Source organism: Pocillopora verrucosa, chromosome 7 (assembly GCF_036669915.1).
Source record: "Pocillopora verrucosa isolate sample1 chromosome 7, ASM3666991v2, whole genome shotgun sequence".
In the NCBI taxonomy this organism is placed as follows: domain Eukaryota; kingdom Metazoa; phylum Cnidaria; class Anthozoa; order Scleractinia; family Pocilloporidae; genus Pocillopora; species Pocillopora verrucosa.
This window is the reverse complement of record NC_089318.1, coordinates 6,104,554-6,120,561: the sequence shown is the minus strand read 5'-3', so window position 1 is coordinate 6,120,561 and position 16,008 is coordinate 6,104,554. Positions and strand designations below refer to the sequence as shown.

Here is a 16,008-nt window from a genome sequence, read left to right as displayed (position 1 = left end):
GTTTGTTTATTTTTTTGCTACATCGAATAGATAAGGGGACATTAATTAGGCTTGGTTTTCTTTTCTTTCTAATATAATAATCTATATTATACTATAATGATCATTACAAGCCTCTGCTGTCTTGAATTAAAAAATGTCTTAAGACAGGTTCAACCGACAATCCTTTTTTTTTTCATGACTGTTATCGATATCTTGCATTTTCAACTTTTACTGATACGTCTCGTAACATATAAGTATACTTAACTGACATTAAATGACACTGCTTTTTAACATACATAGAGCAGTTTAGAAAAATTTAACATACAAGAACAACCTTTTCTCCTATCTATTAATTTTCTGTATCCGTTTTCTAAAAAATTTTCTAATTCAATTTGAATAGAGAAAACAGGAAAAGGTTTCGTTCAGGAAATACATAGAACTTCTTACAGAAAACCTTAGCTATCAAAATGTAAACCACGGTCACGTTATTAACCCTTGAACTCCCAAGATCTGATTGTAAATTCTCCCTTCTGGCTGCAACACATCTCCTTGTAAATTAATTACAAGAATTTGTAGTAAGATCGAGATAACAACTTCTGCCTGATAAGTTTGAGTATTCTCATTACCTGTTTGCTGGATATTGCATGGATATTATAGGGAGAAGTTACATGTTAATCACTTCCGGGAGTTAAAGAGTTAAAGCACCAACACAAATTACGATTTTGGATGACCCTGATATATTAATATGTAACTGAATGTTGATCAAGTAATGCCGAACATGGCGGTACATCGAGGAGCTATTGCTTTCTAATGTAAATTGCTTCCTTTTTCATTCCCTTTTGCTAATGCGACTCCGCTGTTTTAGCAGGTGACAGGTGATGCTCAAAGGGTCGTGTCCAACTGATGGAAAGGAAACATAAAGTTACAGAACATAATGAGTATTGTAGCTTGATAGAATTCCATCACTTCTTGCAGAACAAAGGAAAAGCCGCAAAAGCCATGGTTTTACACTGTTTGTGTATAAAAACTGCCAAACTTCCGACTGATCCGTCATCTTAGTAACCCGATAAAACTTTTAAGAGACAGGTGAGCATGTAAATATACTCATAACGTTTCAGACCTTTATCATTCGTACAAAAGAGATGGTGTCTGATCGTCCTGCATACGGGACGAAGTAAAGCGCGCTTTTTATTTGATTCTACCGCTAAAACTAGTTTAATTGTGAAAATTATCGGTTTTAGCATAAATTTTAAATATTCAATGTCCTTACAGAGATATCTGCTCGCTCTAGTGACCAATAGGTAGCAACATATGATGGCATAGTGACCTCTGTCTGTGTACCAAGGTCATACTTGATTTTTGGGTGGTACTGACGATGTTTGCTTTTCTTTAAGTGTAACTCATGGAATTCTGTCGTATTTGCATCATCTCTATCGAAGTCTTCTCGAGATAGATTGAAACTCATTGCTCCACTCTCTTTTGCGCAGCCACTAATGGAAGGTTTTCCCATCATATCTGTTTGAAGCTGTGCTTTAAGCATGTTCTTTCCGACCATACCACGAATTTCCCCGTGCAAATCATTGAGAGGAAGAACCAACGCCAAGCAACAGGAAAAGGACCACTGCGGGTTCTTGCGCCACTCTTTCAAATACTGATGTAAGTACACACAGTATTGAACTGATGGTAAAGTAAATAGATTTCAAATTATAAGAATTTTCTTAGCGTTTTTTTTTCTGATAGTAAAGGTTGTTCAGCTCAGTAGTATTTCACCAAAGTAATCCACACCCCATAGGCCAATCTACCCCAAAAATATTAGGGTATACATATAATCACTCTCTAAACTGCTAAATCTCCCCGTGTGAGTAAAAGAAATTGAATTAGCATCCATTTAGTGGAATTTTCTCTTTTCCCGCTTCTCCTTCTGCCATAGAACATTCTTGCCAACAGCAAAAATGAATTATGTCACATATCAAGCACTGAAGTAACCCATCGTGTGATATCTGCACGGAATTCCTATCACATAAAAGTCATGAACTATTCCAAACTGTTCCGGTTGACATTTTAGGAAGTTATTTAAGATAATAGAACGCAGGCAGGCTTACTCCTTGCGTTAGCATAAATTTAACCTATAGAGTTAATTATATATCTTCCTTTCATAACTTTCCTCGCAAAGTCAAATACAAAAGAATAGATAATAATAATTCCAAGGGTGTCGAAATACTTTGATCGGAAGGCTTGGTCGTGAATGGCCATTTTAGCGTCCACGTGCAGGTTTGAAAAAACAAGAAGCAAGAGCGGGTTTGATTTAAGTATTTTGCTCAAATTTTTCATAAACAATTTATCAGTACTTACCAACAAGAAGGCCAATTACAAGCGTATTTGCACCAAGAATCAGTATCTTCATTGTTAAAGCATCCATGTCTTTATCCACTGTGTCAGATATATTCTCTGCTGGAATTTTGCTAACGGCACCGATACCCAAGTTGACAACTGTAACGGAAAGGGAGGTCGTCATTAATCTGTTTTCGAATGGGTCCTGTATGGGTTTCATCCAGGAGAAATGAATTCCATACACACCAGCTGCGACCCATGCCAGACCAATGTAGGACCTGCTTTCATGACCCACAAGAATAAGGCCAGATGTTAAAACCACTTTTCGAGACATTTCAATCAGTTCCCAGTACCACGTATATGGTTTGTAGTTTTCGAAAAGAAATCGGAGTCCTTCAACAAGTTCCGTGCCAACGCCTGAACCGTCACTGTCTGCCGTAGTTGACATTGCTCGCCGATACCTCCAAAGGGCGATGAATGAAGCAACGGGTAGAGCTAAGATGTACGCAGTGGAAATGTATGCAACAATCAACAGGTGGTTATATGTTGAGCCTTGGCATTTCACGCTGTAGTCTGGTTTGAGGTACTCGTTGCACAACTCTTCATTTTTGTCTCTGCAGACTTTACGACAAGCAAGTTGTAAAACGCTGGCTGTCTTAGAAAACGTACTCAGGTAAGTCACATAGAGGACAAAGAAGACATTTTTGTACACGACTTATTTCATCTCTAAGATCTTAGCTGGTTTTTCTTCGTCCTCCAGGCTTTTATTTTGCAAGATGATTCTCTTACGAACACCGTAGAACACACCAGAAGCACCAATGGCGATTGCATTGATTGACACGATCACAAACAAGTCTCCAAATGCATTCGCGCGTAATTCTGGAAAAAGGCAATGAGCAGGTGCTATATGAAGCAAATTTAGTTGTAGCACTTCTGAGTACTTTGCAACACCTTTTAACGAGTCTGGCCAGCTGATATAGGAGAAAACGTCCAATAAGCCATGGGTGACTTGGTAAAAACCGATTAAGATCTTAAGTTTGGATAAGAATGTGTCCAGAAGAGTGTGACCATGGTCCATTGCAAGCTTTGCTTTGCTTTTCCATGTCGAAAGGGTAAATGTCATTAATAAAATCACAGCCACAAGAGAAGATTGTCCCACGATCCACGATTTTGATGGGCACTTTTGCAACTGTGGAATTGCTTGTGGTATCCTGAGCTGCATACGGCGCATATTGGTCCCTCATATCCATCTGCACATAGTGAGTCCAATCCGCCCTCACAGGACTCTGGTACCTGACACCTGTACGGCGTTGGAAGTGCATAAGGATACTGCACGAAATTCTTATCAAGTGCTGGTAAAGATGCATAGAGATTTTTTATAAATTCTTTATAACGATGTTTGTAAGAATCGTTACGCCAATCCCACCAATAACCAGGTTTCAAAGAGGCAAATTCATCTTGACAGACAAGTCCACCTTTGCCACATTTGCGGCATCCCTCGAACAGATGGGTTCGATAATGACCTTCCAAGCACGGGCAAGCTCGGTATCCAGCGAAAAAGTCAGTCTCAGTTCCTAGTAAAGGTAAGAATGACTGCTATAGTGTTTATGTTTTCGTTCTCGTTTGAGAGCTTACCTTAAGTAAAGGGTTGACCTAAAGGCAACGTAACACAAAGTCACAACCAAATGGCTTTTGACGCTATGCAGACCTTTAATTCATTTCTTGAGGCTAAACTTATTTGCCTCATCTCACCTTCTCCCTCTGTTCTATTGTCAACTTTGACTTTTGCCTTCTACTTTTGGCCTTCGTTGGGCCACATCTTAAGAATATTTTATCGTCAGCAGGTAGTTTACACATTCATATGATAGAAATGGTTTTGACTGGGCGTTAAATCACAGAGTTATCTTCGAATGACTAACACTAACCCAGTAAACATTTATCAGCAAGAACTATTGGGGCAACAAATGAAAAGGTATTTTCGTACACACATCTCCTATTCAAACTTGACACTTTAGATGGTTGAAAAATCTCGGAAATGCTACAATTTGTAACTTTTAACGTTTGCCTCGGAGAACTTAATTCAACGGTATGAAATCGTTAGTTAGAGCTGACCTTGAGGACACGACTTGCACTCTGATATTGATTTTCCAGGCTTCTTGTCGTATGCAACGTAAGAACCGTTTGGACATTTCTTACAACCTTTACTCACGAAAGCGAGGCTATCGGAGTAAAACCCACCTGAAAAGAGAAGATCACAGGACTCGTGGCTCTGACGTCCATCATCTGAGTCAGGAGTCCAACTACTTGCTGGGCTGCTGTCTGAATCTAATGCATATCTTGCAAACCTATGTTATGCTGACATCTTTGTGTTGTTATTTTGCTGTCTTTCCCTTTTTCTGTTTATATTTCAATCCATTTCTTTTTTTGATTTTATTAGAGATTCCCAGCCGGCATAGGGATCAACATCAGTAGCTGGGAACAGACCCTTGTATAAAACTACCGTACAATTTTAACAAAAACCCCCTTTAGAAGTAGTCATTTTACGTTACCACTATTCAGAGGTACAATTGAAAACCCCTAGATATAGGTTACGAATATAAGACCCCTAGATTTAATGAAAGCATTCACGATCGATATCAACATCTGCGCGCAGACCCCTAGATGTAATATTTCATGATCAGTATAAACATTAGGACATGGGTTTAACATGGATGTGACATTGTAAGGTCAATATCAACACTCGAACACAGGATACGCGTGAATTGTCGTCATGTAACATTAACAACTTTTATAAGGGGGGGTTTTTTGTTAAAAATTGCACGGTAGTTTTATATAAGGGTCTGTTCCCAGCTACTGATATTGATTCCGGCATAGTTTTGGGCATAATTCTATGGTCAGAATTTCGAGCATAATGATTAAAAGTAGAGCACAAACGCGTAAAATTGCGTTTCTATCACTTTTATAGTCACTGCGATAGTACTTTTCTTTAATTGCTTTTTTTGAAGAGCTCTCAAAACCCTTACATTGTGTTATTAAAAGGGGTATAATGCCAAATCAACAGGAAATGTTTGGGCATAATGCTATGTTTTCGAGTGTGACGTTTAGGAGCATAATGATCGAATTCTCGAACGTAATATATCTGGCCCAAATTTTCAGTCTGTACATATACATATACATATATATATATATATATATATATATATATATATATATGTATGTATATATATATATATGTTAGTTCTCCTTTTAACAAGATATTTACAAATACTTGTATTTTCAATTACTTTTGGGTGCCTAGATTTGGGCTGGAGTCAGTTTTGAATATTGCACTAAGGCTCTCTTAAATGATGTCAGGCCATGGGGAAAATTGCCTATCATCATGGCCCAGACTGCCGAGTTAATGAAGAAACCTTTTTTGGAATTCCAGCAGTCTCGATAATGTTCTCTGGAATCAAGTACAACATACCTGGAGGACAATCTATGCATATTTCCACACTTGGTTCCAAAGTCAACAAGGTATAGTTTGAAAATGTTCCTAACGGACAGGGTAAAAATATACTGTAGTTACTGTAAGTCGTTTTTCTGAATCCGAGACGATTCAGAACCATAATCAAAATGTCCTCCTCAAAGGAAGTATCAGTTAAGGGGACTTTGATGGCTTCTTCATATGATTCCAGAGGATTCCTGAGGAAAAATGAATGCCAAATTGAATGAATCATAGGTTGGACACAGGAGGAGGCGAATATATTGTCTCGTCAAGAGTACATCAAATTATTTCTAAATTTAAAATGTAGACTACGGGCTGTTCCTTTTAATAGTGGGTGGCCGGAAAAATTGAAAACAAATATCATGAGTGTAACGAACTATTGTAGTCAAGGAAGTTTGGAGTAAGTCGCTCATTTTCTTTGAACGTAATTTTACAATTAGAATTTTTAGCCTCTGTATCTATGAATTAATGATGTTATGAGTATTCCGAAGGTTTATGAGACTTAAAGTGAGTCACGCAGCTCAGCCGCTGAGGTAAGTTCTTAATCTTTATAGTTGACGCCCAACACAACTTTCAGCGAATCTCAAACATGACCGGTGGTAAGGAAACTATGACCTTTTACCATAACATGGCCTTGATACAGATTTATCATTTCCATAGGGAGGATTTGGAAAGAGAAGGAACGGCCGACCTTTTATCACCTTTCCAAATGTCGTGAATTAGTATGCAGTGTATTTGTAAAGTTTTGTGACTTAAATAAATTCAGATACCATGCCAATTTATATTTCATGGTTAAAAAATATTTTTAACGAAACACTGTCCCACTCAAAAGAAGCTCATAAAACATCTTGCACTTATTCATACTGACAGGTACAGGGAGTAGTTCCTGCCTGACAGGTAATTGTAATCAATCACTCTCGCTATTCTTTCAGACGAAATTCTGCAATGACAACACAAGATCGTCTCTATCAACACCGATCAGCCCACTATAGTGCAGAATTAAAGTCGGAGGGTAAAAATATTTCTTAAATGGAGGCTATTACGAGAAAAACACGAATAAACCGTTCTCGATGCTCACTGTTGACTAAAGATCACAATGCATTACTACGCCCGAAATAAAATATTTCCAAGAAACAATATGCATACAAATAAGTGGCTTCTTAAAAGTTTGATTACAGTTTCCTGTCTCTCGTTTTTTCGTCCAACTAAAAAAATTGGAAAAAACGAGCCGAAGGCAAGTGTTTGCTTATTTTCTTAGTCACTTTTGTATCTTTGGTCACTTTTCGTCTCTGTGTATCGCTGTAAGTCTAAATTGGGAAGGAACATCTATCAAAACCACTTTCAATCTCTAGATTAAGCTAGACACTGATCCAGCAAAAGTCCAACGCTTATCTTTTGCGCTCGCAATATCGCGGTTCTGATCTATTTAAACAAACTTAGGATACATCTATTTAAGAAAGAGACTTACATTCGAAAATTTTGAGCATGGGTACTTGAAAAGGACTCAGACGTCAGCGTTTTCAACCTCGTTCGTAGAAGAAATCTGTCACAAAAAACTCCACTTTTTAATATGGGGAATGGGAACACTAGCAGGTTATTTCAAGGCTTTAGGTAGTAGCTAACCCTATAACTGTCCTTTCACGAAAAGGATGGGACAACGTTTGATACAATAAGAAATTAAGCCACGAGAATTTGAAAACTGGTTGAATACAACGGGCAGGCTGCACAAAAAAATGACACATAATATATAGATCTGGATGAAATATCCGAGGTTCTAGTTTGTCTCCCAGAGTGATACATGAACTCAACCTTTTTTGACAAAAGCTCGTTCTATACAAATAAGCCTAAGAAAGACTAAGATGGAAATAATATATCCCTTCCGTTCTTAACCAATCACAGTTAGCGCCTTTCGGATAAAAAATAATTCCAACTTACATTTTAAGTTCAGGGGCATTGAGAGTAAATGCCTCTGGTTCAATTACCTCTATAGGATTATCAGAAAGTGTTCTGGAATAAAATAGTTACAATATTTAACGTTTTATGGAGCCGCAGGATGATAACTCTTATCATATGCTCAAAAAGGTATGTCGTACCCTATTGGTCAATGGCGAACGTGTAGATACAAGAAGGCTATAGAGAGAAATGCGTGATTTCCCTTTTCACTCGCACGAAACTTAAATTTTTGAGAGAAAGGAATATATTTTAAATCTGAAATAGCACGCAAAATACATCAGGCTTTCTTTGCTTGCCATGGTATGCAAATAATGTACTGTTATCTGCTATAATTTCATTATGCAATATCTGCGTTTGTGTCTAGGAGTGACTTTACTAAACAAAGAATTGATTTTGAAAAAAAAATCACAAATAGGGCCAACATTTAGGACTATCTAAATCTCGGTGTGTACTTACAGCAAGAATAAGTTAGTCCTGTTATAGAAGGCTCGATGAGGAATACGCTTCAAGCGATTACTATCCAGTGATCTGAAGCAAAACAGGATAATTTGGTTCATCAACTGAGTTAACGGTGGCCAATTCACGTGATCAATTTAGTTGATAAGACTAAATTATCTTGTTATACTCCTCCACCGATGCAGCACCACAGTTTCTTTACAAAATTATCCCCTTAGAATCAAACAGCTTTGAAAGTGGTGATCATGAAAGAACCGGGGAATTTTAATGGTTCACTAAGTACACCTTAAAAACTCTGGGTGAAATAAGCAGCTCAACTTCACTTAACGTATTAATCACACGTTTAGTCATTCCTCTTGTTGCTATTATCCCATATTTGGATTCCAGATGGTGAACATTATCCGTTTGAAGGAAATGATGACTCAATCAAAATTTTTGAAGGCAACAAACCATTTACTTGCAAGGACTTGTTTTCGAGTTTTCTAGTCAATGTCCATGTTGATATATTATAGAAAAGAACTGATTCCACAATGGGTCTGATTTCCAAATTGTTGTAGCTCGATCAAAAAGCCGGCACATGTCGGGTCATTTGATTATTTTGCCGTTATGGCGGTGAAAAGTAGCATTACCTTCAGGTTGAGCTAATTAGATTTGGAATATGCTTAGTATAAAAATGCATTTAGCAAGCATTCACAGAAGCAATTAAACGTGCAGAATTTATTAAAACAATTAGTCTATTTGCGCTTATTGGATATGATATTGCTTCCAGCCCAAGTTGGTGCTGAGTACCTCTTTGACTTTTTACTGTCCCGCATCTAACTCGTGAATCCGAATTGTTAAATAACGTTGTGATGACTTATCAAATTGCGTTATACCTAGCTTTAACAGAACCAAGTTTAGGCTAGATTGGTAATCTTTTTTCTCACGTATGACACTATCTTTGTTTCACGTGTTTTCTTTGACTTAGTACCCAAGATCAATTGAATAAATCTATTAATATTTAAGAAAAAAATTGTAGATGTATTTATAACATAACTTCACTTACAATGCAGCCACTTGTCTAGAAAAGCCGTTTTTTGGTAAAGAGGCGATGAGGTTTGATGAGAGGTCTCTTTAAGAAAATAAAAAAGGTACAAATAGACATATATAACGAATAAATTCAATTTTGCCGTTCGTCGATTGTATAGTAACCGATCCCACTTGTTTAATCAACTGTGGTCCTCTCGGAATATGGGAAACTTCCTTCCCACAGGGTAATTTAGTCAACTGAGTTGATGGCGCAAATTGACCACCGTAAAGAGTTTTAAAAGCCGACGTTTCGAGCATTAGCCCTTCCCTCTGACGAAAGACTAACGTTCGAAACGTCAGCTTTGAAACTCTTTACGGTGGCCAATCTACGTCATGAACAGTTGATAATACTTAATTACCCTGTTAGACTCTCCCACCGACGCAGCACCACAGTTTCTTTAGAATCTCACCCCCTTCTTTCCCAAAGGGTTTCCGCGTTTTCATTACATCACATTATTACTTTGTGGGTAGTGTTCCCTGAATTTTCAGAAAGATTCCTCTCAACATCTTTTTGCTGTCTCTTCTCTGGAGTTTCCACTATTCCTTAACATAATCTTTAAAAAAAAAAGACCACAAAAAAACACCACTTATAATCATTCCTTGTAGCATTCCTTGTAGACTAGTTTCTAGCCATTGAAGTCTTCGATTGTGTATCATAAGGTATAGGTAAAGTCAGCAACCAAGCTAAGTGGATCATCCAGCCGGTGTCGTAGCCTGAGACAAAATGGATGGGACGCTGTTCCATGATAGCCCACTAGCTTTTCGTCTGGTTTCCCAGACAGAAAGCTGCCACTTATTCATGTACATGGCTGGAGAACACAAGACTCCAACCTCAAGGTCTCAAGTCCGTACCGTCTCACCCAGATAACAGCGCACCAAACGTTAGGCCACCACCCCCCTCCAGTCACCGACTGAGTATCATACAGTAGGTTAAAACAATTCTGATCACTGATATTCGGGTATCCTAAGTATGATTGTTACTTACTTCGCAGTCAGGGTTGAATTGGAAAACAAATCAGCAGGTAAAGAGGCCAAACGATTTGAGTACAAAAACCTGTTAAGTAAACATAATTTAGCGTTTACTTATTATTTGAGGTAAGGCGGGGTAAACCTAAAAAATGGCCATTTTTTTCATCGTTTTTCATAGTTAGGATTTAGTTGAAAACTTAGGCAAACTATATATCCCTGGAAAGCTTATGACTTGAAGATCATGAAAAAAAATATTTCACACTCCACATGTCAACTGTAATAGGATATCTTTTCATGAAGACAAGTGGATTAGTGTACTTTGACATCCAGGCGTGCCTATTGTCACTCACAGCATCTGTAGATTTTTTAAACCGGAAAATACGTTTGTGGATAAAGAGACAATTTTGTTGAAAGACAAATCCCTAGGCAAAAAAAAGAGAATGAAGTAATCAGCAGGTAAAAGAAAAATGAAGAATGGAAATTTAAGACGAGATGATGAGTTTATACTTTTAGTTTGAAGGAGCCAGCAAATTGACTTTGTAAAGTCGGTATCGCCTCGCATTTACCACGCTGTAAACTTTGTTTCTGATCATTTGTCTTAAAAATCGAATTAAGAAAGGCATCAATATACTTAAGTATCTTAAAATGTCCGTTACTTCTTGCAGCCAATTTAGCTTCTGTGAATTCAAAAACACTTTTTCAGGTAGAGAGGTAATAGAGTTGGACAAAACCTTCCTGTTGAGAGGAAACCTTTCTCAATAGAAAATAATATGCACATTAAATGTACGGATTTGATTAACATAAGCATCTAAAATCTCTTACAACCCTCTACGCTCCTGTTAAAATAAAAAAAATTCTATCAGGCAGAAAGGAAATGGTGTTAAAAGACAAATACTTAGAAAGAAAAAGATATATCCGCCGAAAACATGATTCAAACAAATTGAATGAATGAATTTTCTAGTATCTTAAAATGTCTGCTATCCCTTACAATGCTTTCTGTTCCTGTAAATTCAAACACACTTTTTAAGGTAAAACGGCATTGGTGTTGCAAGACAAATAACCATAAAAAAAACGGTCCTAAAGATAAAGTTTTTAATCAATTTAAATCAATGATTCAGTTTATAGGGTAAAAAGGCAATGGTGTTGCAAGACAAATACCCGTTAAGAAAAAACGGTCTTGAAGATAAAGTTTTCAATAAATTTAAATCAATGACTCAGTTTATTTTTTAGTAGAAAAGCAATGGCGTTTTGAGACAAATCCCTGTTGAGAAACAAAATTACCAAAGGAAATATTACTTAAACAAATTAAATCCATGAATGTATCTCCCTAGAAGTATCATACAAACAAGTTAAATCTGCGGTTTTAATTTAAGTCCAAGAAATACGATTGCTTAAAAAGACAAATAAACGTTAAGAAAAGATATATCCCGCAGGAAATATTATACAAACAAGTTAAATCTGCAATTTTATTAAAGGTCCCAAAAATGTCTGTTTTCTCTTACAGCTTCTCCAACTTTTCTAAAGTCCAAAATACTCTTTCAGGTAGAAAGGTAATGTTGTTGGAAGACAAATCCCTGTCGAGGAAAAAATTCCAAAAAAAATATTAATTACCAAATTAAGTCTATGAATATATTTCGCAGAAAACATCTTACAAACAAGTTAAATCTATGATTTTTAATTAGGATCCCCAAAAATATCTGTTTTCTCTTACAGCCACTCCAGCTTCTCTAAAGTCAAAAATACTCTTTCAGGTAGAGAGGCAATGCTGTTGGAAGACAAATCCCTGTTAAGAGAAGAAAAATTACAAAACGAAAAAGCATTCAAACAAATATTTAAAATCAATTTGCCAGGCAGAAATGTAATTGCGTAAAAATACAGATACCTGTTAAGAAAAGGATATATCCCGTTGCAAATATTGTACAAACAAGTTAAATCTGCGATTTTACTTAACGTCCATAAAAATGTCTGTTTTCTCTTACAGCATCTCCAGCTTCTCTAAAGTCAAAAATGCTCTTTCAGGTAGTGAGGTAATGTTGTTGGAAGACAAATCCCTGTTGAGAAAAAGAGAATTACTAGAGGGAATAGTATTGAAACAATTAAATTCATTAATTTGTCAGTATTTCAAAAAGGCTGCTGTCACTTACAGCCTTCGCAACTCTACTAAATGCGAAAAGACACCTTCAGGTAGAACGGTAATGAAGTTGAAAGACAAATACCTGTTCAGAAAAAATTAACCTTGAGGATATATCACGTTAAACAACTTAAATCAATGATTTTAGTAAAGGTCCCCAAAATATTCTTAAAGCCCTTCCTGCTCTTGTCAAAAAATACTCTGGGAGATAGAAATGCAGTGGCGCTAGGAGACAAATCCCAGTTGAGGAAAAATAGTTACCTAAGGAAATAGCATTCAAACATATTGATATCATTAATTGGCCAGGCAGAAATACAATTGCGTAAAAAGACATATAAACGTTAAGGAAAAGATATATCCCGCAGGAAATATTATACAAACAAGTCACATCTGCGATTTTATTTAAGGTCCCAAAAATGTCTGTTTTCTCTTACAGCTTCTCCAACTTTTCTAAAGTCCAAAATACTCTTTCAGGTAGAAAGGTAATGTTGTTGGAAGACAAATTAAGTCTATGAACATATTTCGCAGAAAACATCTTACAAACAAGTTAAATCTATGATTTTGAATTAGGATCCCCAAAAATATCTGTTTTCTCTTACAGCCACTCCAGCTTCTCTAAAGTCAAAAATACTCTTTCAGGTAGAGAGGCAATGCTGTTGGAAGACAAATCCCTGTTAAGAGAAGAAAAATTACAAAATGAAAAAGCATTCAAACAAATATTTAAAATCAATTTGCCAGGCAGAAATGTAATTGCGTAAAAATACAGATACCTGTTAAGAAAAGGATATATCCCGTTGCAAATATTGTACAAACAAGTTAAATCTATGATTTTTAATTAGGATCCCCAAAAATATCTGTTTTCTCTTACAGCCACTCCAGCTTCTCTAAAGTCAAAAATACTCTTTCAGGTAGTGAGGTAATGTTGTTGGAAGACAAATCCCTGTTGAGAAAAAGAGAATTACTAGAGGAAATAGTATTGAAACAATTAAATTCATTAATTTGCCAGTATTTCAAAAAGGCTGCTATCACTTACAGCCCTCGCAGCTCTACTAAATGCGAAAAGACATCTTCAGGTAGAAAGACAATGGTGTTGAGAGACAAACGCCTGTTCAGAAAAAATTAACCTTGAGGATATATTTAGTTAAACCATTTAAATCAATGATTTTAGTAGAGGTCCCCAAAATATCCTTAAAGCCAATTACCAAGTTGAATCTATAAATATATTTCGCAGGAAATATCATACAAACAAGTTAAATCTCTCATTTTTAATTAGGGTCCCCAAAGACATCGGTTTTCTCTTACAGCCACCCCAGCTTTTCTAAAGTCCAAAATACTCTTTCAGGTAGAAAGGCAATGCTGTTGGAAGACAAATACCTGTAGAGAAAAAGAGAATTACCAGAGGAAATTGTATTGAAACAAATTAAATCCATGAATTTGCCAGTATTTCAAAAAGGTTGTTATCACTCATAGCTCTCGCAGCTCTACTAAATGCGAAAAGACACCTTCAGGTAGAACGGCAATGGCGTTGAGAGACAAACGCCTGTTCAGAAAAAATTAACCTTGAGGATATATTTAGTTACACCATTTAAATCAATGATTTTAGTAAAGGTCCCCAAAATATCCTTAAAGCCAGTTCTTACGAGCTTTTTTAAAAATAAAGGCTAGAATCACTTCGGCAATCGCAGCTCTACTGAATGCCAAAAGACATCTTCAGGTAAAACGGCACTGGCGTTGAAAGACAAAAACCTGTTTAGAAAAAATAAACCTTGAGGATATAGTCAATTAAACAATTTAAATCACTGATTTACCTGTTTGGAAAATAATCACTGGAAGAAATAATATTTTAACAAAATGAACCATGAATTTGCCAGTATTTCAAAAAGGCTGGTTTCACTTACAGCGCTCCTAGCTCTTCTAAATGCGAAAAGACATCTTCAGGTAAAACGGTAATGGCGTTGGAAGACAAAGACCTGTTCAGACAAAAATAACCTTGGTTATATAGTCACCTCAACAATTTAAATCAATGACTTTTTTTGAGGTCACCAAAATATCCTTAAGGCCGTTCCAGCTCTTGTTTAATCAAAAAATACTCTGTCATATAGAAAGGCAGCGGCGTTGAGAGAAAAAAAACCAGCTGAGAAAAATAGTTACCTTATAGGACATAGCATTCAAGCGAATTGATATCATTAATTTGTCAGGCAGAAAGACGATTGCATAAACTGAGAGCGATAAATGTTAAGTAAAAGATATAACCGATGTCGCTGGATAAATTTCACAAACAAGTTAAATCTGCGATTTCAGTTAAGGTCCACAATGTCTGTTTTCTCACTAGAAATATTGTACAAACAAGATAAATCTACGATTTTACTTAAGGTCCATAAAATTTTTTTTTTCCTCTTACAGCCTCTCCAACTTCTCTAGACTTAAAAACACTCTTTCAGGTAGAGAGGCAATGCTGTTGGAAGACAAATCCCTGTTAACAGAAAAAAAAATTACCAGACGAAATAGCATTCAAACAAATATTTAAAATCAGTTTGCCAGGCAGAAATATAATTGCGTAAAAAGACAGATACCTGTTAAGAAAAAGATATATCCCGTTGCAAATATTGTACAAACAAGTTAAATCTGCGATTTTACTTAACGTCTATAAAAACGTCTTTTTTCTCTTACAGCGTCTCTAACTTCTCTAAAGTCAAAAATACTCTTTCAGGTAGTGAGGTAATGTTGTTGGAAGACAAATCCCTGTAGAGAAAAAAATTACCAGAGAAAGTATTACCTAATAAATTGAGACCGTGAATATGTCCCGCTGGAAATATAATACAAAAAGTGAAATCGGCGACTTTGATTATGGTCGCCAAAAATGTCTGCTATCGCTTACAGCGTATCCAACTTCTCCAAAGTCAAAAATACTCTTTCAGGTAGAAAGGCAATGCTCTTGGAAGACAAATACCTGTTGAGAAAAAGAGAATTACCAGAGAAAATAGTATTGAAACAAATTAAATGCATGAATTTGCCAGTATTTCAAAAAGGCTGCTATCACTTACAGCCCTCGCAGCTCTACTAAATGCGAAAAGACATCTTCAGGTAGAACGGCAATGGCGTTGAAAGACAAAGACCTGTTCAGAAAAAATTCCAGAGAAAATATTAATTACCAAATTGAATCTATGAATATACTTCGCAGGAAATATCATACAAACAAGTTAAATCTCTGATTTTTAATTAGGGTCCCCAAAGTTAAATCTGCGATTTAGTTAAACGGCCATAAAAATGTTTGTTTTCTCTTACAGCCACACCAACTTTTCTAAAGTCCAAAATACTCTTTCAGGTAGAAAGGCAATGCTGTTGGAAGACAGATACCTGTTGGGAAAAAGAGAATTACAAGAGGAAATAGTATTGAAACGAATTAAATGCATGAATTTGCCAGTATTTCAAAAAGGCTGGTATCACTCACAGCTCTCGCAGCTCTACTAAATGCGAAAAGACATCTTCAGGTAAAACGGCAATGGCGTTGAAAGACAAAGACCTGTTCAGACAAAAATAACCTTGGGGATACATTCACCTCAACAATTTAAATCAATGATTTTAGTAAAGGTCCCCAAAATATTGTTAAAGCCCTTCCTGCTCTTGTCAAAAA

The 16,008-nt window shown here is 36.3% G+C and overlaps 1 protein-coding gene and 1 pseudogene across 5 annotated transcripts; both read right to left on the bottom strand.

The window, feature by feature from the left end:
- Positions 1-1,228: 1,228 nt before the first annotated feature.
- LOC131775745 (uncharacterized) lies at positions 1,229-14,542 on the bottom strand (annotated as a pseudogene).
- LOC136282282 (carboxypeptidase N subunit 2-like) lies at positions 11,395-15,961 on the bottom strand. Of its 5 annotated transcripts, none has more exons than XR_010718183.1 (7): positions 15,660-15,961; positions 15,419-15,490; positions 15,253-15,324; positions 14,776-15,116; positions 12,974-14,344; positions 11,955-12,294; positions 11,395-11,817 (listed from the first exon to the last, which is right to left on the bottom strand). XR_010718183.1 is itself a non-coding variant. In XM_066169701.1 (4 exons), exons 1-4 carry the CDS (start codon positions 15,785-15,787, stop codon positions 15,041-15,043), a joined length of 348 nt encoding a protein of 115 aa, XP_066025798.1. In that variant the 5' UTR covers positions 15,788-15,961; the 3' UTR covers positions 14,615-15,040. The 5 variants fall into 5 exon arrangements, 1 of the variants encoding a protein (XP_066025798.1); XR_010718184.1 differs by having other exon boundaries at positions 11,395-12,294; positions 12,974-13,314; positions 13,408-14,344; XR_010718185.1 differs by lacking the exons at positions 11,395-11,817; positions 11,955-12,294 and having other exon boundaries at positions 12,943-13,045; positions 13,243-13,314; positions 13,408-14,344.
- Between the last annotated feature and the right edge of the window lie 47 nt (positions 15,962-16,008).